General features: G+C 42.1%; 1 protein-coding gene across 3 annotated transcripts; it reads right to left on the bottom strand.

Annotated features, from left to right (window-relative positions):
• Positions 1-2,131: 2,131 nt before the first annotated feature.
• Positions 2,132-25,246, bottom strand: LOC110976236 (triokinase/FMN cyclase-like). Of its 3 annotated transcripts, XM_022229335.2 has the most exons (16): positions 24,567-25,235; positions 23,907-24,008; positions 23,278-23,382; positions 22,532-22,716; positions 21,894-21,972; positions 20,953-21,077; positions 20,464-20,548; positions 19,632-19,721; positions 18,515-18,631; positions 18,009-18,167; positions 14,811-14,957; positions 12,664-12,767; positions 12,317-12,420; positions 11,719-11,752; positions 8,245-8,340; positions 2,132-3,853 (listed from the first exon to the last, which is right to left on the bottom strand). In XM_022229335.2, the coding sequence occupies exons 1-16, from the start codon at positions 24,667-24,669 to the stop codon at positions 3,698-3,700; spliced, it is 1,791 nt and encodes a 596-aa protein (XP_022085027.2). In that variant the 5' UTR covers positions 24,670-25,235; the 3' UTR covers positions 2,132-3,697. The 3 variants fall into 3 exon arrangements, 2 of the variants coding, with proteins under 2 accessions (XP_022085027.2, XP_022085028.1); XR_002597814.2 differs by lacking the exon at positions 2,132-3,853 and having other exon boundaries at positions 12,317-12,392; positions 24,567-25,242; XM_022229336.2 differs by lacking the exons at positions 11,719-11,752; positions 12,317-12,420; positions 12,664-12,767 and having other exon boundaries at positions 24,567-25,246.
• Positions 25,247-25,472: the final 226 nt, after the last annotated feature.

The raw sequence follows: 25,472 nt of genomic DNA, 5'->3' as shown, positions 1-25,472 counted from the left end.
TGCCCCCCCGACTCCCAATTAACAAGGCGATAAAAACAGTTATTTCGTCTTTTTAAAATGCAGGGTGCGCGTCGGGAATGAGTTTACTTCTTTCTTTAAATCTCTGTTTTGCAAACTGGGCGAAAATAGCCATTGGAATATAATCTACATTCTTGTCCATGCCTTAAATGGATCAGGAAATGTCCAAAAGATGTAACTGTTTTTTCAAGCGAAACATTCTTCATACATATAGCTTTTCTGTGGGTCACTGTACCAGTGGCATATCCAGGTTTTGAGTTGGTGGTAAATGAGGACTTTTCTTAAACAACTGCCCCCCCTCAAGAAAATGCTACTACCATTTTTGAAGAGTCGGCGCTTTGAATCCGCTAGTGCAAAATTTCTGTGGGAAAAGGGCTGTACATCGCCCCTCCAGGCTCCACTTTATATGGCACTGCAGTGAAAGTGTTAGCAAATCACTGAATCCTCAACCAACTGTTAATTCTTCATTATCACGCAATATCGAGTACCTGCTAATGGTATTAGTACAAAAAATGCCATTCTCTCTATATATCGTATTGAGCTTCATTCATTGTGGTCTTATGACGGGCTCAAAAGTGGGATATCCACGGTCGAAACGGACTCAGGTTGCGGTGCTGTTGAATCACGTGTCCTCGCCTCACTGCAAAAGGTGCCAACAAAAAAGGTTTGTTCTGATTCACCGACACTGATATCAGTCTTGCCTTGCCAGTCAAGAAGATGTCTTTCGCGATAATGGAAAGAATACGCCAAGCTATATGACAAGTTATTGTCCAAACATTGATACTTGGGGAGATCGGGCGATTCCCTGAATAAATATGTAGACAGGAAAGCCCTGGACGCAAACGGCCAGGAATGGGAGACTTTGGGACACATGGTGGCAGCCACGAATGTTCGGTCCCCATAGACTGTGCGTACGTTTAGTTTGTGTATTCGAGCATGCGCAAAAGTAACATAATTGTGGCCGTCGGCCTGAAAACTGGGGCTAGCAGATGACGCATATCGGCGCTGACCCATGTGAGGGAGTGTACTGCCATTTCCCTTGAAGACCTCGTGTGTAAATAAATTGCCCAAAGTCTGTCAAATGGTGATACTTAATTAATAGCTTCTGGTAAGAAAAATCTCCTAAAAATAATCAAAGAAGTGGAAAATGTCAATTTTACGACAAAGGATAATTATGAAACAAATATCGTTTTTTCCCCTAATTTTGTGTCTAATTTTCACAGTTTTGCTTGGTTTACCTTCAAATAACTTTGATGCCACATGAAAGACTAGTAACTCTTATTATCAACAAAGTTTATTACTTCTAGGAGGAAAACCTTTTTTGAACTGCACTTCGTTTTTCATCGGGGCCCATTTTCGTCATTTTCCGTGTTTTTCACCTTACTTAGTGGCCAATTGTCACACTTCTATCTAATTTCCCCTCAGGTCGTCGGTGATACTGTCTGGAAGACTGATAAATCGTTTAGGGCGCCCTTATTAAAGTCTATGGTTCTCATTTCTTTTACCACTTAAGATAAGATCGGTCGGTCGAAAAAAATCCTTAAAAAAATCCATGTTGCTGGTGTATAAGGGACTAAATAACCCTCAATTTTCCGCCTACAGGGGCCTTTTTGTTCTCTCTGCATTTTTTTTTTTGGGGGGGTCATTCATGCGGCTTCATTCTTGCATGACACTTTCTCATTAGAGCGTTCATGATACTCCTCACCATGCACAAGTAGAGAAACGTCAGGGAAAACCCGGCAAAACTGAAAAAAAATCCCCTCTAAGATGTTGCCTTCACTTCCAACTTATGTTCCTTTGGAGGTACGTGACAAAGACGAGCAAAGATTTGGCAGAAAATGGATTTTTATTGTGTGCAAGGGACTTCGAGTGTTGAAATTGTAATCAGTATGGAAATGAGGGGCAAACAATATATCTGAACTTCATGTTGATCGATTACTTTTGGGGTCCACCTGTCCGAGTCAAGAGTCATTTTACTGGCTTCTGACCGTGGGATTCAGTACGCGTGCGCACATACTACGTGAGGGCATGAACATATAGGGCCTACTATGCATGCGCAGACAAACCACTTCACTCTTACAAATAAGGAAGCCACCGTCTATTGACAAATTCATATTTTCTGAACTCACCTGTGCATTTATAACGTCTTTCGCACGTGTCGTTTCTCTCCATGAAAGATCCATCTAAGTCCTCCGCATAGCCTACGGGTTACAGCTCATGATAACTCAACCTATCTCACTGTTATAGCATTCGTACGCCCTACTTATCGCCTGAGCTATAACGTCGTAATCACAGCGTACAACTCGTAAATCCTGCGTTTTTATGGCCTGAAGGTGGCCTTAAAGAAACAATCCATTGAAGATTTCTTTGATTCCCTTTTTGTATTTCTTCGATGGAACTATTTGAAATCGTTCAGTAGTTAACTTTTGGGTAAGTGCACTTTTTTAAACATTCAAAACTGATCAAGCTTTTCCAGACAAGTAGGAACGCTGGTTGTCTGTTGTAAAATCAAGGAAGACACTGTTCAGTTTACATATTTTCATGTTCAGATTTTGGACCCCAAATTTCCTCTTTAAAAAAATTGCCAAGAAAAAGCTGCTCGTGGGCTCATTGCAATAAAACTTATACATTAAATTGCTAAAAGAAATGGAAACCTGCAAGAACAAAGTACAAAAAGTATATAATTTTAGTGCACAAATCAATGCAACAGCGAGGTTAAGTGCCTCGGATTGCATCGGTTTTTGCGCATAAATATCCAAATTCATATTAGCACAAAATAAACAAGGCCACATATACTGAAGAAAATAGCAAAACAAAAATTGACAACAAGGTTCTATTGAAACACGAAAGTGTAATTTCAAGGATTTGGGTAAAATATTTCGTTTATAATTATGGTCTCTTTAAGGCATGTTCATGCTTCACGAACGCGAAGTTGTAACATCTCAACAAATATTTGGGCTCTGAATTTGCTGAAGTCGACCACTTTTTGCGTCGACCACTTTTTGCGTCCTTTACTTCAAATGTTTTGTGACGTCTAATTCGCTTATTTTTGCGTTTGTTTGAAGTATTAACAGGCTTTTATGATCTGTCACTCTACAATTACATCTGAGCTACGAGCTACAGGTGGTCTGTATGATTTGTAGCTCGTGCATATGATTTAGGAATATCCTAGAAGCAAGAGGAACTTTACTTCACCATGTTGAGATATTGACCGGTTTGACATCTTATCTAATGATTCTTTGGCACGTTGCGTGCCGTGCAATACGCCGAAGCAATTTCACCTTTCGACCGGGCCCAGCTTTAATTTACTTGGGCCACAAAGAATATGAGAATGTCATTTGACAAATTGACTCTTCCTTGGCCATAACGATTACACCTGCCTTCATAAAAATAACGAATGCTTGACATGAAAGCCCAGGGGCCACAGTTCTGTTTGTCGCAATTAGTATAATGTAGTAAACAAAAAAGTTTTTTTTTTCTTCGAGGTTGAACTGAATGTCATTAATAATCAAAGCAATCTATGAGTCAGCCCAGACACAATTCATGAGACTATGATGAATAGAATGTCAAATTTCTTACAACTTTCATTCCCCCTTAATGATAGTAGGCCTAATGACATTAAAATTAATTCCGCTGTACACTTTCTAAATAACGGCAATTTCAGCATCCTGGTTTCGCCTCATTTCCCGTAAAACGCCCCGAACGCTGCACGTAGCCAAGCGGCCACTGCCTCTGCCCCAGGGTCCGGTCCCTGGACTAGGGCCCGGTTGACGTAACTAGCTCTGCCCGCCCGGGCTTCCATTGATGACGTCCCTGCTGCCGCATCTTCTGCAGCCTACAGGCAAGCAACACAAAGAACACAGTAAATGAGGAATTACCAAGCCACATAACTGATCGGCGGCGAGTGAAATTACGAGACAGGAAACATACATAGTTTCATTGCCTATGGAATTCAAATTCCCTCAACAGCAATTGTGATTAGCACGCCCAGCTCTCTCTCTCTTTGATGCACATTAATTAAAAATTGTAATTCAAGTTTAAAGGGAATATAGTCTCCCATGGGACTTTTATGGCCGTGTCCAAAACGGGCTTCCAAAGCCACGGCTATGCCAATTACCACCATAAACCCCCAGGGGTGTTCTTTTTAATTTGGCTGGGGGAGCGGGGAATTAGAATAAGTGTATCGCCGACGTCTGACATTATTTTGAAATCGAACAGGTAAGCATTTCAGTTCATAAGCAGATCTTACCAATAATAGAAACATGTGCGACACAAACAATACCACAACAGAACACAACATCACACAAGACAAACCAACAACACAAGACAACAACAGCAACAAATTTTCCCATCCCCGCGTTAGATGGGTATCAAGGCGCCTTTCCACATGCAAGTCTTGGGGGATGCGTTGCACGCTATGCGTTCTCGCGTTTCACTTTCACAGACATAAAATCGACTCCATTCACATAACACACGTGTGCAATGAGTTTGGCAGTCAAAATCGCTCTGGGACGAATTTTGACTGATACGCAACGCCTCACGCAAGTGTTGACGCGCATGTGGAAAGGCGCCTTTACGCTACAGGTGTGTTCAGTACACATAACCAGCGAATTCTACCCTTCGTTTAGCTCTAGCCAGATTTGTACACGGCGGGCGTTAGAGCCACTAGTCTAGCTGCCGCTCGTGTTGATTTCTGTTAAAGGTAAAGTGTAACACTTTCGTAGCCACACAGCTCCCAACCTCAGCCCCCCTCACAAAGGTTGGCAAACAGACTATTCATAACAGTAACGAGCAGATGGTCAACAAACATTTTCTCACTCAAAAAATGGCTCCAGCTATGGTTTTCTCTCTTTTATGTTTTTATTTTGAGCTCACTTTGCGTGTGTTCATTTTATTAAGTGATATAGGCCTACAAAACTACAGATAAATTTCTGGGAAAACTGCAGTACCTTAAATAAGATCGCGACGCAGGGCATCCCTTATTGGAAACATGGAATCCAGAATAATGGGGAAACTTGCTCTGAAATGCAGTTGTTCAATCAAAAACGTTTTGCTATGTAAGAAGTAAATCGAAAGGATTTCCCTACACGGTATAAACATATGAGTAATTTTTGTCCAGGGAATCTTTTTGGTTCAATGCCAATTATCTCCAATATTGTGCTGTATATCCATTGTCTCTCTTTGTGTGTTCCTTTCTGCTCCATGCTGGTGCTCTTCAAATGTCCACACAAAAAAATCTCAAAGTTCCCGTCTCCGCCTGCAGAAAATATAAAACAAATCGAGTCCAATGTCGTTTCCATGGCGACATGGAATGAAAACATGAGCACGCGTGTGGCGTCCGTCTTCCCTCTATATGAAATCGAATTAGGGTTCAGGGCGGTTTCGGCGCAAAGCATTCCTCCGCGACCAAGATGCTTGACACATTTGCCCCTGTTGGATTTTGCTTCCCGACTCATTTACGGACAGGGCCACATGGGCTTGGATGTCGTGGCCGGCTTTGCCATTTACTAAAACCAGCTGAAAGCAATCTTCCTTTTCCTTCTTGTTTTCATTTGACATCGAGGTGGATTGTTCTGGTGCAGATCGGTGGAGAAATTGGACGGCCACTCGGGATCGAAGGTCGACAAAATGTCAAGAAAACAGGCGAAGCCTGGGCCTTGAATCGAAGGCACTGAACATGACCTTACAAAAGCACGGAGGTAAACGTAGCAAAAACAAAAACAAAAAAGAAAGGTCGCTGGAAACACATAACGCATAACCGTCAATGTTCATTTCATTCACGTCATGAATTTTTTTTTCACGATACTTTTTTTTTAATCACATCAATATTGTTTCAAGAAAATTAATTATAATTTTCAAAGATGGTCTTCCTATTTCAGTACGAATTCAATGACATGCATTGTGCTCCACGGAATGAAAATGCTTTGATCACCGTCAAGATTCAAAATATATCGCTAACAATGACGTCAGCGGCGAATCATTCATAAATGAATGTACTCTCGCGTCGGGACGAAACTCGGGATGGATTTGTGGATTGTACAAGTCTTGAAAAGGATCCTCACATTGAAAAAAATACATTAGCAGTCAGCAATTTTGCTCATTCGTGTAGGCCTAGCGATATCCGCCTCGAGCAGAAGCATCCGCTCATCAATTGAAAAGAGCCATATTGCTCATTCCATGTCAGACGAACACATCTGTCGACCTTAGGTCTTCAGATGTTAATAAAAATTGCTGTATTCGTAGGTATCAAAGAATGGTAAATACATGCCAATTTTTAGCGGAATCCGCCTTTCAATATGTAGTCCGGGCAGAGATTTTAAAAATGGACAGTTTTCATCAAAAATCCACCCTTTTAGTAAAAATGACACACAATCCTCTCATTTTTCATCAAATATAGGCCCGATGCAAATTTGGTACCAAAATAACCAATCTTCAATAATCACCTGTCAATGATGTTGTGAAGATTTGGATTTGTGAACCAAGGGTCAGGATGACCTTTGACATGGATCTGTGACCTTTGACCCCATTTTAAATATAAAGTACCATTCTGAAAAAAATTAAACCAAACGTTTTTGAAAGTATGTTTCGTGTTCTTGAAGAATGTACCTTTATTTTTCCCTGGGCATTTTAAAATCCAAAACGTTATGGCCACTTTGCTACAGTTGGCCAGCTTAGAATACGTCGATTTTGTATGTGGTCCCAATACAGGAAGTTGTACCCAATCAATTTATGCTCTAAAATGAAATTAATAAAGTTTCTTTCACTCAGAGAGTAGCATTTAAAGGAATTTGTGTTGTGTTGGGTAATGCAGAAACTCTTGTGGATTTCAAATGGGTTTCAAGGGGATTTAATGTGGGCATCCCCTTTGAAGTATTTTAAGTGATTTGGCTTGTGTTTGGAATAAGTGCAAGGGCAAGTACGGTAGTGTAGTACGTTCATGTCGTTCAGCACCCTCAAGTGTTACGTTTTACCCAACACAACAGCTTCATAGTCCTCGTATATTCAAACTCAATTAGGGCCTAAAACGGGCTCCTAGTGAAAATGTTCCAAAATGCTCCAAACATGTTCCTAAAACGGGCTCCTATAATGAAACGATAATTTTGTTTGAAATTGCTCTGGCTCTGAAAACTGTTTGGAACTTCATTAATTTCATTTTAGAGCATAAATTGCTTGGGTAAAACTTCCTATATTATGACCACATGTAACATTGACATATTCCAAGCTGACCAACTGTACAAAAATGACCGTAACGTTTTTGGTTTAAAAAGCCCACAACGATTTAGGTAGATTCTTCAAGAGCAAGAACAATACTTTCAAAAACATGTGGCTAAATATTTTTCAAAGGGATACTTTGTTTTCAGTACGGGGTCAAAGGTCACAGATGCATGTCAAAGGTCATCCTGGCCCTTGTTCAGAGAGCCAAATCTTCACTTCATTGAAAAAGCATGTTCTGCTGATTATTGTAAAACAAAGTTTACATACATTCGATGAAAAATTAGAGGGTTATGTTTCATTTTTACGAAGAGGTTGGACTTTTAAGTGAAAACTGTTCACTTTTGTTGACCTCTGCCCCAACCACACGGCAAGGCAGATTCCTCTAAAAACTGGCTTGTACTTATTATTCCTTGGTGTCTACAAGCACAGCAATTTCTATCAACATCTGAAGACCTATAAGGTCAAAAAGTGTGTCTGACATGGAATGGCCCATACTTTATTTTGTTGGCAGCGATGCGACCGTAACTCATGCATTTCCTAGTCAACTGTGAACCAACGAAGTTCAGCTCCGACCAAAGGAGCCTCCGTTGCTAAGAAAATAGCGCCCTCTCTTGGTCGAGCTCGAGGCCCATACTTTCGCAAGGATGACAGGCTGCCAATATGAGGATACGCTCCAACATACAAACGTTTAAAAAAAAAAGCCTTGAAATTTGTTTTGATGAAAGCGGCTTTGGATAATAACGGAGCTTGTGGCATTTCATTATAACGTGGAATATTGCAAGTTCCATCAATAACCACAATGATTAAACATTACGTCTTTCCAGTGAGGGCAGATCAGTAGGACTATGCGTCAAAGAATAATAAACAGGAACATAATATTACCATACGCCCACTGTCTTGATTAGAAAACATCAACGGAATGGAAACATCATTAGTTAAAAGTACAACCGTGTATCAAGGTTACCGAGATCCCTGGAGGTGTTCGGTCGGGGGTTGCAACGTAAATCCTACCTTCAAAGCATGTTGGAAGTGTGTTCTCCCTAGTGGTTTCGCTCCAAACTCTTGTGCCTGCTTCAATGTGATCCACGCGGCGTGGAGTGGGTCGAGCTGTAAGCAAGATAAGTTGGGGAGTTTTTTTCTCTCTCAATCTTTCTTAATCAACAAAGACACGTACATCTACGTCTGTCAAATTCCGCTCAGGTAATTCAAACACTAAAAGGATTAGATCCGTCGGGGGAAGAAACAGGTTTTGCTTTCGTGTCTTGTTTTGTGTAATGATGACTTTGTCAAGTCGTAATTTTTCACCACCAAATCATTAATGATGCGTACAAACATCAAAAAGGTGTATGCTCATGTTGAAAAAAAATCTACGCAAACGGTTTTAAGAATGTATTGTCTTGCCTTTCTTGCATGCTCGCAGATAGATGATATATTTCACATTATATTCAACAATGATATCTACTGCATATAGCATGTTGGTCCTCGTCCAATCAGATTCGCAGAAAGTTAGACATTGCCATGGTGCCAGCTGATATCACATCTACCTCTTAACAAAGTGGGCATGGACACCCACGTCAATCGTGAAGGTGGTTTTATGCATGGTGTTTATGTCCGGCGAGAATTAATGTCAATATGTGGGAAACATGATACACAGATACTGGGAGTTTGTTATTTCTTATTTATTTATGAGGGGTGGAGAAATTATATCCCAATAATTTCTTAATGGCACGGATAAACGCATACCTTTTCATAAGCGGCATGCAATATACTTCGTTGGCGATCTACTGATGAAGTTACCCTCTTTAAATTTGTCATTCTCTTTAATGCAAAGAGGTTGGGCGCCTTTCGGTACGAAACTGAATTCTGGAGATAACGTGAGAAATTTCAGCATTGCGCTATGGAAGACAGTTTACACTAGGAGTACATGTACCACAACCCGTATACGCTCAAACAGATACGGTAGCGGGGTCTGCTATAACACTGTACACGGGACGGCTGCTACACGCTGAGGTTCGTAAGTCCAACAGACACGAAATTGATCATAAGACGTTTTCAGGAGACAACTGCATTTCGTCAAACAGACTTCGATTTCCATCTCCCCTTTGGGATTTATTTCATGTAAGATTTGGAAGCCATAGCCATTTCAACCAGCATACATTGACTCCCGCCCTAGGATCGCTTTGGGGACGCGGAGGAAACCCGACAATTACCACACCGCACGCCACCATCATGGCCTCGAGCTGAGGTTGTGCCGAATCGTTGGCACGGTGCCATGGAAAATATTCGCCAGCGAAGATGAATGATCTCATCCAATTCACAATATCCAGCCCCACTGAAACAAATCACCTTGCCATCTATAACTACAGACTCTTTAAACACCGCTGTGTAGCGACCTCCGCTAATTAATTTAATGAAAAAAATACTGGATGAAATAAATTTGATTATCGAATACGGCAATTTCAAGACCTTACTGCTGTCACGGAAAAACCAATAGGGTTGAGGCACTTAAACTTTATACGTTCAAAAGGCATGACAATGCATCCTTGGAGTCATTTACGTTGATTTCTCAACATAATAGATGTAGTCACGATAAGATCTTCTTAACCATCAAATGTTGTCCAAAGCAAACTCTTGTGGCAATGGAAGACTAGTCTGGGACCCAGAAACTAGAGACTGGCGACAATCTTTGATCTTACTAACTACACAGTTCAGACGTGCACGTGGCTGTCCCACCAGACTTGGTACGGATCCTTCACCTACACCCTCAGCAAGTGCGTCCAGACTAAAATGTTTTCGAACGAGTAAACGGCAGTTGTTATATCAATCGGCATTCGAATCTGGATTTGATTTATATGTATGACGTCCAAAGGGTTTTAGGCTATTTGCCCAAAGAACTTTCACAGAGAAAGAAAAACATTGCTCCCAAAACTGGACAAGAATAACATATAAATTAAGAATGAAAGCGAATGGTGTCACGCGAGTCCCTGTTGATTGCCCTTCACTGGGCTCTAAGGTAACAAGCTGAAATCGGTTATGAAATGTCTACATTCTGTAAGGATGGTTGGGACGTCACTATCTCAAGTCTTCGGTTACTGTGCCAAATGTAAAGCGATTTTTGAAGCGCAGCAAGAAAATATCCCCTGACTGCCACACGTTTGCTTGTCTGATACCGTGTACAGCCTGTATTTGGTTGAATAATTGGATCGTTGAATGGTGGATACCCCATCTTCAGTTCCACCGTTTATATTCCATCGTTTAAAATGCCCTTTTCTAGTCCTTTTCTTACCTTTAACGTGAATGCACAGTCTTTAAAATATACTTTCGTATAACACATTTCAATTCAGATTATTAAAAGAAATTCCTATTTCTCTTCAAACATAATGATGTACATTTCATCGGGCCTTTCTTCCTCCTCACAAAATGTGCTTATACACAACAACCCATGAGCCATGCTCCAACGCGGTCACGTTTCGGCACATGATCTTACCGCCTAGTCAGTACCGGTCATTTCAAACAGCCCATTAGAGTCATGGAAAATACATAACCTAATGTCAACTAGACTCTTTCCGATTTGCATGCATTTGTGATAGCCCAACAATCCAAAATAATACACCGCCAACGCGCAGTTTATGCAACACAGCATGATAATTGCCAACTGTGCATTAAAAAAATAGCAACAAGGCCTTCGTGCTGTAAAAAAAAATGATGACATTATGTTCACTATTTTGAAAAGTTAACTTCCCACTGCCCGTGGCACAGGATGAAGCAGACCCACGCTTTTGAACATTTTTTCTGAAATAACGGCACTTAATTTCCGGATGAACGCCAAGAACACTGATTTATATCATTAACGAGCTACCTGCCTGTTATAAATTCACTCAACAGGCACCAACCCACTTAGCAATAACGCGTAAAAAGTGAAGCAGCGAGGACATCCAGTAATCGGATGCCGAAGTGACGTCGATCCCTCCCCAGTTGCTCTGTTGGATGCTCTTCTGTAAATCGATGCATTAATGAAGCTGGCCGGGATGACCGTCATCCGCGTGATGGATTGACGGGGTGGAGGTTCTGACATCGCCCCGTGTGCGGGTGCATTACAAACCAATCGGACGAACGGCGGTAAATTAAGCAGGAAAGGAGACGCGACCAAGCCGAGGAAGCGTGTCACGCGACGCACAGCCTGGCCACATGCACGGATGAGCAGACACGCAATCTGGTTATAAAGCCAGGGAAGTGAGTGGGTGGAGGCGCGGCTATGCATGTATGGGTGCACTGACTTCGCACATTTTGGAGGCCCTGCAGGGGGAGAATTCCTCCGAAGGTGCAGTGCAGGAAAAGGTTTAAAAAGCGAGCGTCGCGCGATCTTTAATAGGTCTAACAAATTGTTAGACAAACTTTGAATATTTTGAGTTGAGACCCCATTCACAATTCCGAAATAATCATGAAAACGGTAGAGAAAATCATACAAGTCGTTAAGAAATTTACCATTGTTCTGTCTCCTGGCTCAGCTCCTCCATACCTGTTAATGCAAATGAGTCTTTGTTATGCAAATATTGCTTGTTTTTAGAAATCATCTACAGACCTAAACCGAACCAGCTTTATTATGAATGAAGAGTAACTGTGCTGTCATTTCATTCTATTTTACACACGGGCCGTCCTTAGCACGAAACCTAGCTCAGATTTGAATAAGTAACACAATGGCATTGTGATGCATTATGAATGGGGACTGACGAACCTTGAGAAGATTCTAAAATTATCATATGCTGGTACTCGCCCTGACGATGCCGTATTCCAATTTGGCCTTGCTCTCGGGCAGTAATTTGTGCACTTGGAAAACAGTGCCTGGTCGTGAGTACACGACTCGCGCTTGTGTGCCCATTGGACCTTGAACCCGCAGGTAATTGGAGGAACAAACGATGCACCGGCCATTTCCAAAATCAGTATAAAGTGACACAAGATACACCCTACTCTAAACGTCTCAAAATGCTAATGTCGACAAATTGAGGAACCTCTTGGGCGAGATCGTTGACTTGGTTAAGATTTGAGCTGTTGAGCTGTTGTAGGACAGTGGTAATACATGTACCTGCGTACAGCGTCGATCCCTGCACCTAACGCCTTCATCCACTGGTCAGCACTCGGAATAGGGTCCAGATGTCTAGCTGCCGCGGTAAGGAACAAACTGTAAAGCTGATCATAAGACAGGGTTTTTTTGGGGGGGGTTGTTTGTTTGTTTGTTTGTTTGTTTTTTATACAAAATGACTACTAATAAGCCTACCATTTTAAAAATATTGCCCGACACAAGACCAGCTGAAATAAGGAAAACGATTAATTGCCATTCATGTTTACGTTAGATCTCTCTGGGATAAGATAACGGGAGGAGATTTTTGGATTTCCTCACCCGAGCGAGTGGAGGTGCTTGAAAAAACTCACCCCACCCGAGGAACCGCCCATGCTCTGCTCCACCGTGCCGGAGAGGGCGCCCAGCATCTGGCCAGCTCCCATGGCAACCAGTCCAGCACGGGAACGAAGGATCGCTGTAACGTGGGACACACCAGAGTGGCCTCATGACTCCGGTCCTAAATTAATTTGCCTAATGGTCCAAGTCAATAAGCTGGGACATATTCATTAGTGAATCCTGGCTTTGATGAAGACCTGATGACAAAACTATGTTAGAATTTATTCCCGCCCAGGGCGGTACAAACCTGAAGAGAGACCCAACAAAACCAATGTAGGCTACAATGTACATATACGCTTTAGAGGGTCCATGGATTCTGTATTTGCAAATGGACAGCGAGGAGAGTAGTTAATTCACATGCCTGATTAGGTTAGCCATTGTGTCTAGTCAGAAAATGCAAACAGTCGGCGAAATGTAGGGGAGATGGTGTGGAAAAAAGAACATTAAACAACTTTTTCTCCATCGTTTTGTTGGTATGACATGGGGTGCATACTCATAAATCGAACGAGAAACCTTTGGCCAAGACATTCTCTAGTTGGAGGGCTTTAAATATGACTGATTGTAAGAGTAACAGTGACAGATAAACCATGACAGACTAACAGTGACAGATATACCGTGACAGACTAACAGTGACAGATTTTTGCAGTGACCCTGGGACGTTTGTCAGGATGGGTTTTTTCCACAGGACCTAAATAATTAGCCGTATTCTGAATTTTCCGGGGTAATTTTAAAAAAAGTCTCAACAGGACATGGGGTGGTTAGCTTGAGGCAGAATCTCAGAGAATCCTTGTCAGGTTAATATTGACAGTAAAATACGCGACCAAGTTTGACTCTCTATTTTTCATATTAAGAGGAAAATTCAAGGATTTCCTATTATTGTTTGTTTGTTGGGTAGCTTGTTTGTTTATTTGTTTCGGGTTTTTTGAATGATAAATGTAACCATTTATCGTATACCAAAATGGACATTATTCGTGGAATGTAAACCTTTTAAACACTCTTCCGGTTTAACCACTTCATGGGACCTCCGGAAAGGTGCGGGGGCACTACTTAGAGTCTAACGGATGCGATATTTATGTTAACCAATCAGATTCACGACGAATTCAAGTGATTCAACAAAATAAGAAAAATAAAAACAGCTGCTTTTACAAAAACACACAGCCATCCCGACAACGGCCACCAGGTGAATGTTTGTCGTGTGACTGATTATAAAGACACTTCAAGATTGATATGAGCAGGTGCGGTTAACATTGCGGTGTACCGCCAAGGTGACAAAAATCATGCCGATGATGCGGCGGTCTTGTGAACAGGCGAAATCGCAGAAAGTGAGCAGCGTGGTTAAGACTGGTACACAGATAATTTGTGTCACCCTCCGCCATTTTAATTGGTAGTTCAGCTAATCCGCATGTTCAGGTTCGTGCCCGGTGCAACCAACTAGGGGAACCGGGCATCACGTTCCGCCAAGGTTGACTCATTTGGGCGGCGTTCACTCCTATTCTCTACACACATCATCTCCCCCCCCCAACTATAATTACTCTACGCATAACAGCACTAAAGAAAGGAGCAATTTATTTGCCAAGTCAGAGGCATGAATGCCGACAACACACATTAATCTACTGGTCGGCGTGGTACGGTGCGTTGTGTAGACAATACCTGGCAATATGAACAAGTCAAACGTTATTCGGTTGGTTTCATTTCTTTCATTTTCCTTCCTTGCCTGCCCTCATTTCCCCATCACATGTCATCTTGATTTTGTCTTTCAAATGGACAATTCTTTTCATTCTCAACTTAACTTCATTCAACATGACCCTCAGCATCATCTCAACAGACTCACTACTACTGCTGTTCATCAATATCATATCTCGATGTTACCTTCGTCACTTGATACTCCTGCTGCCAAATCTACTGTAATGTCACCTAAATCTACAACCCTAGCTTCACGTCCTTAGCTGTTATCAGCGTGTAACTGTCATATGCTTTCACTTCCTGGTCGTTTAATCGTCACTAAAAATCCATCGTCATTTCTGTTCCGGTCCCTTCCCTTCATCATTCCGAGAGATATTAAGCCCTGTATGGCTGCACAGATCACAATCTCTTAGACAAAAGCTCAACTCAACTTGTATACCTTCTGCCCCTCGCTTCAGGGTTGTACCGCAGTCACCATCTCCGCCCGACTTATCTAGATCGTTCAGTCTGTCCTCTGCCGCAATCAGTGTCTCGCAAATAGCAGAAATTACCGCCACCAGACGCTCCGGTGTTTCGCAAGGAGGAGCTATATAATAGGTTAAAACAACAGACAAGCAAGCGCACTTTACCGTATTAAAAATTATTTTGCTATTCATTTTTTGAAAACGTTACGGTGTAAATGCTACAAACATCATATTTAAACACTTTCTATAGCAGACATCCCCACAAACAAAAGTTACTGACTTGATAATACACTGCCTGTGCTATAATATTTTATTTCCTGAAGTAAAGTGTTCCACAGACACATTTAATATTTAGGGTGAGCCCGCTCCTTTGACACTACCACGCTTAAGAAAATTTTCTTTAAAGTACAAGTAACTTCACCCAATTTGCCCTAAATTTAAGCAAGCATGCTCCAACCAGATGCACTTTCATTGTAAAAAGTACAAATGAAATACAACTTTGGGGAAATAGTTTTAATCAAAATGTTCTCGAACTCCTTCATGTACTGGATGGCTGTTATGGAAAATTTGGCCGTTGAGCAGCGAGACCTGCATGACCTGTGCTAAGCCATCGAGCAATATCTTCGTTTAAAGGAACAATGCAAATATTTTTTCTTGGAATCATTTTTATGCAAGTTTAAATTCTTCTTCAATGTCTGAAAACTGTTTACATTCTTTTTGGAGTTAAGCGAACTGTAAAATGCATTTGTTTAAACGTTCAAAATTGACCAAACTTTCCAGATAGGTGAGGGCGCTGTTACTGTGATGTAAATCCAGGGAGACACTGTTCAATTTGCATTTTCTCATGTTCGTATTTTGAACCCCAAATTTGCTCTTTCCAAACATTTCTGACGAAAGTTCGCTTGGTAGCTCATTACAATAATAAACTGACAAATGAAATGAAAATCTTTAATGGCGAAGTTTTAGAAACCTACCAAATCTGTACGTACAAATCAATGCATTTGAGGTTCATTGCCTCGGATTTCATCACAGTTTTGCTCCTGAATATGTCAGTTCACATTAGCATAACAACCAAAAACCCTAAAAATGGAGATAAAATAGTCAAACAAAAATTGAAATTAAGGTCAATTGGAACAGAGAGGTGTAATTTTAAGGAGTTTAAACATATCTTTTACATGGCGTCCCTTTCAGTTAGCAGCGTCAAATCATGAAGAATTACCACAGCCTAGGCCCAAAGTTTAAATACACCTGCAGCCAAAACTTTCTGCATGTGTTTAGTTGAAATGACAAGCAAACTTTAGACTAATATTAAGGTTTCAAAATAGTTTCAAAACAAGCTGTCGGAAAGTTTTGGGAAAAAAATCCAGGCTCAATTGACGCATACTAGATCAGAATTCAATAGTCTCTCTCAAGCGAGGAAGATAAGAGCAATTTATTGAGTGATCCGACGTTCGGTCCTGCATGCCGTGTCCAATCGAACCATGCTGCAATCGCAGCGCATAGCACGCCACCGCCAGGGGACACTGATGGGATAATACTCCATCATGAAAAAGGATGCCGCCCGCTGATTGATGAGATAAGCAGTCTGTCATAGCGCATATAAATCTCATTGCTCTTCATATTCGGTGGGCCATTATATTTGAAATTACGCCGCTGGAACGTCTTCTCGGTATCCGGGCAAAGAACTGATTCTTGTTTTTAAACAGATAGAGTTGCCATGGTCATAAAAACGAAGGGCACTTCAATGTAGCATCTTGAACAAATTTCTACATTCGCCGTAAACCCAGTTAACGAAGGACCAAACAACTGTCCTGTCAGCCTTTACGATTCTTCATACCATTACAGGATGAAATAATCTGTATTATGCATGACTGGCACGATGCCCTTGACGAACTATGTATTTACCTGTGCACCATCTCGGAAAAGAGAAGCGTTTTATTAAACAGGGAGCGACTTAAACAGCATGTGAGACATGCCTGCTACGTGTTTTTTTTTATTACGTCCACGGGCTGCATACCGTGAAGCATGCACCAGTAAGTGTATGTGCCTTGGCGAGAGATAAAGCATCTCGAAATTACTTCGAATCTGCTATTTAGACAGGTTAGAAAGCCTGAAGATCAATACGTATTGCAAGTGATGAGAGGTAAACCCAACACCACAGTCACTGATATCCATGACGTTCCGAATCGGAATCAGGGAATGCTGACGTCACCGCCGTCAAGTTCTGAGTACCGGTAATTGTTTGAACCGTGTCAGCAGAAGCAGTGTGTCTGGATCGACAAGGACCAACAGGAAAAAAAATACTCAATGATCTCAAATCTTCCGACTTTGTACAATTAAATCTAAGCGAGAATCTCCAATGACAGGTCTGTACCCCCTGAACATGATAAAAACCACCATGAAGGCAACACATCACCTCTCGTCCCATTATGGTGACACGGAAAAGAAAGGTTGGTGTTGGCTGAACAAAAAATTATAAGAAGAAAGAGAGAAAAAAAAGGAAGCTGAGTAAAGGAAAACATCTCGCGTCATGTCGTACGCGCCCATAGCCTGGCATGGTACTCCTGGGCGGGTTTTCAGCGCAGGTGATTACTTAGCCGCAATTTCCCTGCGAATCAGGAGAGACTGACAAGGGTCCGCGAGACAGACGACAGAAAATGATATAAACCAGCTGAAACGGCTAAATATGACCGTGGAACAGAAATAATTAGGCCTATATTTAGCAATGCATCCTGACGGCAAGGTGTAGTGTCTTTCCACAGCGGCGAAACCACACCGGCTTTAAAATCATGAATTAGCAAGAAGTGTCTGTCACTGCACACGGGGTTTATAGTCGAGCAGTAACGACGCTGGGCCTGTTGCAAAACGGGGTGGAGTTAATCGTACTAGTTAAATCAGTTTAATATTACCTCTTCCTTTGAATAGTCCTGTCTCTTCTAAGAGCCTTAGGACTGTAGTCCGACATTCTGCTCACAGAAGTGCACAAAACGCACTGAAATATGGATTTGCAGACGCGGGAATCCAAATTTTCGTGGAATTCGGCAGAGGTAGGGAGGGGGAAGGAACACCATGTCCACCAATCGGAAAACAGTATGGAGTTTGACCCCAGGTCAAAAAGCAAGAAGCTGCACACAAGTATGTATAGCGTCGTGCATTTCCAAGGAACGGCCTACCTGATTTCGTACCGGACGCGAACTCTTCTTGGCTGCGGCTCTCTGCTGCGTCGTTCTCCTCCTTGAACTCAACGACACTTAATCCATGCGGCTGAGAGAGGGCGTCCTGATCTGTCAAGACATTGCTTCTCTGCCAGGCAAATGCATTTGTCTCCTTATCTAGGTCAAACAGAATATACGAACCACCATGTTCACATGCTACAATATGTGAAAGAACAGAGTGATAGATGCCAAATTTTCGTATCCGAGAAATGCTTAATTAACATATAGATCAAGAACTGTTAAAAAAACAAACAAACAAACAAACAAACAAATCCCAATACGTTGCATCTGTTTTATTGCCCGGGAGCGTTAATTTGATTGCATGAATAGCACCAAAATTTCCATGCACTGCGGCAGGTCAAAGATATGACTTGTTTTATGTATTGACGCACTAGCACCAACCTGCTCGTTCAACCTCACGCCCTCACGCCCAAACAAACAAAACTCAAGGCTTTTTTAATTACCAATGCACCACTTCCGCTCTTCATCAAGATGCATGATGGTCAACGAAAGACCCGCCATATCCAATGACGTCATAAAATGACCTGCCATCACTCGCTCCACAACAACACCCTTAGATTCTGTTTACGAAACAAAAATCCAATTTCATGTCAACATTACAACCTTGCCAGATCAGTTCAGTCTTCCCTGCCCTCAGCTCTTAATTGTTTCAGAATTGTTCTGACTAGTAGCTTTCTTTTTGTGCCTTTTATATCGGTAAGCAGCCATAGTTAATGAAAACACAGTGTGTCAAGTCATTTAGTCTGGCGTACACTATTTAATGAATTTCATCAATCATTTAGTTCCGTTTCTTAACTTGGTTCTTGTTTGCGCTGACGTTCGACTGATTTCTCGGCATCAGAACACTTCAAGATTCGACTGCTAGGCTTATTCTTGAGATGCCTTTTGGACTGTATATAATTTATTTGCAAACAAGCTTAAGCTGAGCTATCTGTTTGGTCTCTGTCTAGTTATATTCTCGATTAACAACAGACTGGTAGCCTAAGAGTAGTTAATTTAATGACCTGGTCTTACACTGGTTCACCTGTGTGTTTAGATTACCTGGTGTGGCATTTCAATCATTTCTCCTCTGAAGATTTTGGTCAGGCCCACGATGGCGTTTAGTCTTGTAAACAACTGAATCTATCTTCTTTGTATCAAGTTATCAACCACAATGTTATGTATTCCTTTTTTTAAACAAGCTGGAGTCACCAGACATGAATAAATGGTATGATTGTGGCTCTGGATTGTAATTTTTTTTTTCAAAGGGAATCAAAAGTCATACATTTCAAATTTCAAGAAGCGTGAAGAATTAGTCTTCGGTTGAAACTGGTCATAAAGCGATTTCCCCATCGGAATGTTCATTTGTGCATCCCCAGAATGTTGTGATAAAAAAAAATTGCATACCGCCCGTATCTTGAATATACTGTAGTTATTCAAGGAACGGCGCTTTGCTAAATATATTTTTGATTGATAAATGGCTAATTCAATTAAACTCAACAGCTGTTCGAGTCAGGATTGAATATTAATTGGAAACATGTTCAACGACACGAAATGTTAGCAGAGTGTCGACTGTTATACCAAGCAATCGGATGATCGAGTGCACCATTAGGAACAGTTCGAGGGTGGACGTCCCGCCCAGATTGTTTAACAACACCAGGACGTGATCCCCTAAGGGGAAAAAATAGATGAACACATAAATCTCAGTTAATGTAAAGCTATAACCGTTAGTTGATCAACCATAAGTGGACCTGCAGGGTTTTAAAGTTGCTTCAAAGCTTTGCACCGAAAGCCATTTTAGTTACAATGTTTGCGCAAAATATTCGGCATCACGTTTATCGCTTCGCGACTGCTGTTTCCTGGGGCGGTGCATCACTCGTGAAACTCAATTTTTGATTACACGCTTAATTAACTACTCTTCAACCATGCACGTGCCGAGTTATTTTTCCTAGTACTGATAACACATTCTTATGATGAGAAACCTCATTAAGTTGAATTACTTGGGCGCTGGCTTCCGCCAGATGTGGTTTGGTACCATGCCGCGGAACGACACAGTGAAATGAACATGCGAGGGCGCTTTGCTGTCATTGTCGTCCCTGCGGCCTTGAACAGAATATGGGACGGGTTGGCAGCCTTCATACAAATGGTATATTATGTGCAGGTGTTGTAAAGTCTTATCCGTGATCTACGTATGCATACATTCCGTGCCTGAAACGCTTACCTAAATAAATTCTACCCAATGAGGTTTCGAAGAAACGATGTCACGCAAGAACTATACCCAGCTTTGTGCCCCGTATGAACGGTATGCAGGCGAAGGTTATCCATTGGTTTCAACTGTGAGTAGGGCTACAATTTATCTACAATAGAATGGTGCTGTTTTAACTCTTCAAGGGTTTGGCGCTGATGTTCTTACCTGAGTGCACATCTATATGACTGCTGGTGGCTTTGTCCGTCATGTGATCAATCATGGCTGCCGTTATGATGTCCGCCCGGCAGACCTTTGAAAGTAACAAGAAATTGACATCCATCTACGAGGTATGTTGACGTCCATTACAGAAACACCTACCAAACGCCGACCGGACTACCATTGTTCACTTTATGATAGGCATATTTTAGAAATGTAAATTCCAAAAACAAAACAGGTGCACCTGTACTGCATCCAAGATGGGAGCAATTTCCCTCATGCAGACTTGAGCGGGCGTGCCTCCTCATCCGTCTCGAGACAACAGAGTTTTCCGGTCAAAAACACTGCACTGGAATAACCGACGAGCCAACTGTACATTTCCTAGCAGCACTGTAACAAAGTTACTTCTCGTACCGCTTTTGAAAATTTTGGCCCCACTTTTGTGAGAAGACGCGCATTCATGCTCGATCCTGAAGTGAGGGATTTGTGTACTCATACCTTCATTCGTTTCACGCCTGGTTCCCCGTGAACTCCAAGGCCCAACTCCATGTCCTCGTCCCCCAGCTGGAAAGTGGCACCCGACCCGGGCACGTGACAGGGTGAAAGACTAATACCAATGGTTCCTGCACAACGAAGCCATGAGCTCAGGTTACCATGAACGTGAAATCAAAGGTGCAGAGTTGATATCATTTTGTTTTGTTGGGGGTGGTCAGTGTGGCTGTTAGTATTGTTGTGAACATATGGTGGCTGTTTCACTTCGGTACATTACCCTACATAGCATGTTAATCGCCCTTTCTCTCAATTTTTAAAGCAACATAAAAATAACAGTAAAGAGGCGAATGTGACATAGAAATAAAAAACATGAAAAAAAGGGCGGTGAAAGATGTACAATTCTGCAAACCAACTAACAAATTCCATTTCGTTTAAATTATCACTTCAAGAATTAAATAAGTCTCTCCAACGCAGGGCCAATAAAGACTACCTTGACGTAGCTTACACAAGGTAACCAACAAACTAAGGAAGCGCTGAAACAAATTATTTTCAAATTATTGGTCTATTTTCATCGTTCCGACTTTGCATCAGTTTGCCGCCCCAATTCAGCTTTTATTAGCGTCCTCATTTTGCTCTACAATTCTCTAGTCGTTGCATTCTGCCACTCAGCACCTACGTGGCCGTGCCAGTGTTGTAATTCCATGATTACCCCCAATTTATTCAAATTGGGTTCCAACAGAAAAGTGAAAAAGTCGTGAAAGAACCCACAGTAAGCCTGAAAATAAACTGCCATACAACATTTAAAAAAAAATGAAGCAGGGTTTCAAGCCCGTGTTGTGGTGGTGCGAATGTTGGGAGTGATTTCATGACATAAAATGTTCCTCATCGAAATACTCTTCCGGATGTTATAATCAGATATCAAGATAAGTTATCTTTGCATCGTCTACCCATGGATTTGGCGGCCTTGCTGGTGGCTTCCACTATCTCCTGCAGCGTGCGACCCTCTTCTGCCATCGCTCCAGCTATCTAATGACAGATCAAACGAAATTCATCGAGTTTTGCACAGTAATTCCTAAAAACAGGGTATGCTAGCTTTTGGCTTTGTCATGTCAGGAGGGCAACTTGAATATGGTTAACTGAACATTGTGCGCTTGCTTTTAGTTGGCATGAGACAAAACACTCAGAGCCTTGTGGTATACCACAGAGGACGTATGGCTGTGTTGACACCCAAATGAAAAGAGATGTCTTCCAGGTTTCTTCTGATTGGCGCTTGCACCAAGTTCATGTCAGGGTATTTAACTGAAAAGTGGCTATTTTGTTGGGTTGTGATTTACCGAAAATATCAAGCAGAGTGTAGCAGACGCCATCACGTAAATGGCCAGCAGGGTTATCAGACAGAGGAGAGTTTGCCGACAGTCCCGACAAATTTCATTTAACTGTGTGTCATCGGGGACTGCTCGACTTTAGTTCAGGTACTTGTGTTTTCTGAGGCTTTGTAAATGTACTCCTAGTAGTCTTGCAGGAATGGGGACTGTGCACTGGGTTTCAGGGCAAAAAGGTCTGTGCAACCGACTCGTCCTCCAACCTTCTGTATCAGAATGATCCCGCACAATCCGCGTCTCCCAGCTGTCTTATCCACGCTGGTGAGGGCGCTATCCTCAGCCACTGTGACCGTCTCGATGTTGATGCCCAGGGCTTTGGCCTTCTCAGCGGCAATGCCAAAGTTGATCCGGTCGCCCGTGTAGTTGGCCACGATGAGAAGAACTCCGGCTTATGTTCGTAAGCAGAGCCAATACTTGGTTAATAATTTATATTTATCATAATTTTCTCTCAACACAGAATGTGAAAAGTACAGAAATGCTTTATGGGCCGTGTATTATAAAGCAAGGGGCTTGCGAAGTCAGGGTAGTTAGGATCTACAATTTTACAATACTCCTATATCTAACACAACAGGACTGGACTCCTCTCAAGATCATTTCTCAGACTGACATGATATTATAATTTGTGCAATGTAGGGCCTATTTGGAAAAATAAAGGAACTGCCCTCAAAAAGGAACAAATACGGACCCAAAATGATTGTTAGGAAAAAAGCCAAGCACGCAAGCGGATGAACAAACAAACATAACTAATCGATGGACAAGCTGCATCATCAGCGTGCAATTATAATAACGGACAAAATTATAAAAACAAATCAAATATATCATTGACGGATTAAGAATCTGGGGGAAAAAATCACGTGAACGATTAACAGACTGTCACCATTTTCCTCTGGGCAAATTACGATCTCAATTAACAAGAAACGGGAGTTAACAGGTTGAGGGCGGTATTCACCTGAGGTGGCAACAGCTCGTACGGCGGCGAGGATGTCACTGGCAGGAGGCGATGCAAAGACCGAGCCAGCTATAGCACCAGTCAACATGCCGCATCCAACATATCCTATGGGGGAAAAAGACCCGGAAATGAATAGCCACACTGACTTGGGCACAACTTCAACTATGGAAACAGTTCCTACCAGATTGGGGGCCTAGAATGATAGAATATGACACCCAAATCATAGGAAACAACTTTAAATTTGAACGAATGTTTTATTCCGTTTGCTTATTTCGTTTAAACTAAGGTACACCTTGACTCAACACCAGAACAATCTTATATAGGACCTTAGAACGAATAAGCGAGATTTGTTCATTTTTTTCTCATTAAAATAAAGCTAAGAAAATCTAGGTTAATTAAACGGAGCGTAATTTTTTTTATTGTTACATGAAATTCGAACGAAATGGCTATTTATAATAACATTTTATAATTATGAATGATCAATTACCGGTCATTCTGTTCTAAAATTGAACTTAGTTGCCCACTAAATTTTCACAAAATTAAAAGGTGAATCCATGTTATCGACTGTACGGACAAGCTTATTTACTTCTCTGCATCAGTGAAACGCATTGTCAGTCTACAGCTTTTACCTGACGCAAACGGCTCGTGCCCTGATCCGCCACCGCACAGCACGGCAACTTTCCCAGCAGTTTTATACTTTGCGATGTCCGCTCGCAGTATGACCCTGTGACCTACAGGAAACGGTCAAATCATTTGTGATCAGGACTAGTTCTTTTGGAGGGGATGCATTTGATTAGCCTCCACACCACGGCGACAACTTTGACCTGGGATGACCCTGTGTGCTGCGTCAAATAGACTGTAGGGAAGAGGTTGAATCTGAGCTGGCACATGGTAAGCTACTTGAAGGTATGTTTAGATTTTCTGGTTATGCCCCCTCCCCCCCAAAAAAAGGGCCTTAAAATTTCAACTGTTGGAGAGGCGGCTTAAATGAGGGCGCTGCACACACAAACGCACGTCCACCACGCCACGGAATTTACCACTAACTTGTCGCATGGGGGCGTGTGGCACGTGTTGCTGGTACAAAATCAGAAAAGCACACAAGCTTATTCAACAAACGCTAAATGTTAATTAAGACCGAGAGCCCAACCCTTCACGGTTCGTTGGCAGCCCTTGAGCTGTGACTTCATGAAATGGAATACAGCTATTCTGAGTTTGCTTTCAGAAAGAAGCGAGGCGAGGGAAGCATAATTATGAACTGTTGGTTTGAATGTGAAAAAATTGCCATCTACCTTTGAGCAATGCGACGGCTGGATTGACGGCTACCACCCCTTGCAACATTTCATCGACGCATGTCCCCACTGTGTTGATGAACTGCTTGTGCCGACACGCCATTGCGTGGAAAGCGACGGGAGTTTCAGATTGTGAGTCCTTCGTCGACGTCGTTACTACTTCTGCCGCTTTGGTTTTGTGGGAATAAATGCCATGCACAATGCCTACAACCCGGACAGCCAGTTTTATTCTCTTGACGCGAAACGCCTAATGTAGAATGATGTACCGCATGTGCTTGCAGTAGGCTGTGTTGAATCCTTAGCTAGCTAAATGTACATTGTGTTGTTCGCGGTATAATCTGCGTTTAAGTCACGTCGGTGGGCGTGTCATACAATGATAGACTCAATTCAAGCCGTTTTCGTCGAAAATTCCAATGCGATCCGACCGATCTTTAGTGTATACAGAAAGCTGCCGATATCGATCTCTCGAAGACCACGAGATCTCAGTGGTGAGGACGGACCTGAAAATAAGGGGAAAACCTATCGACCCAGGCTACGGGTCAAATCCCACCATAAAATATATACTTGCTGTATTGTTGTGGGGATAGACATTAGTCATTACACCAATTTTGTGTCGACTGAAAACGTGGAGACAGCAGAAGGTCCTCACAACTCGGTCCCTATTTGCCTAAACTGTCTCCTCATACGTTAACCGTAAATACAGGCGGTTCAAAATAGTGCGCCCCCAAAAGCTTCCAACGCACCTAACACAACACGCAAAATCTGTCAACCCTTTCTAAACGCGTACTGGGTCGACAGATTTCGTGCATTGTGATTGGCCAACGCGTTGCAAACTCTTGGAGGCGCACTCTATTGTGAAACACCCGTATTCCATACAAGTGCGCATCACACTCTACATTTTCTTGG

The sequence above is a fragment of the Acanthaster planci genome, linkage group LG02 (genome assembly GCF_054643075.1).
Source record: "Acanthaster planci isolate LZ-2023a linkage group LG02, COTS_SCS, whole genome shotgun sequence".
Classification (NCBI taxonomy): Eukaryota; Metazoa; Echinodermata; class Asteroidea; order Valvatida; family Acanthasteridae; genus Acanthaster; species Acanthaster planci.
This window is presented reverse-complemented; position numbering and strand designations above follow the sequence as displayed.

Bases quoted from the DNA above. Each gene is read 5' to 3' on its own strand.
- LOC110976236 (XM_022229335.2), bottom strand. From the start codon at position 24,669: ATGGCGTGTCGGCACAAGCAGTTCATCAACACAGTGGGGACATGCGTC. The intron at 21,973-22,531 runs GTTGGAGGACGA...ATCTGTCATTAG, and splicing joins GGATCATTCTGATACAGAAG to ATAGCTGGAGCGATGGCAGA. The intron at 18,168-18,514 runs GTAATTAAAAAA...TGTTTGACCTAG, and splicing joins AGAGCGGAAGTGGTGCATTG to ATAAGGAGACAAATGCATTT.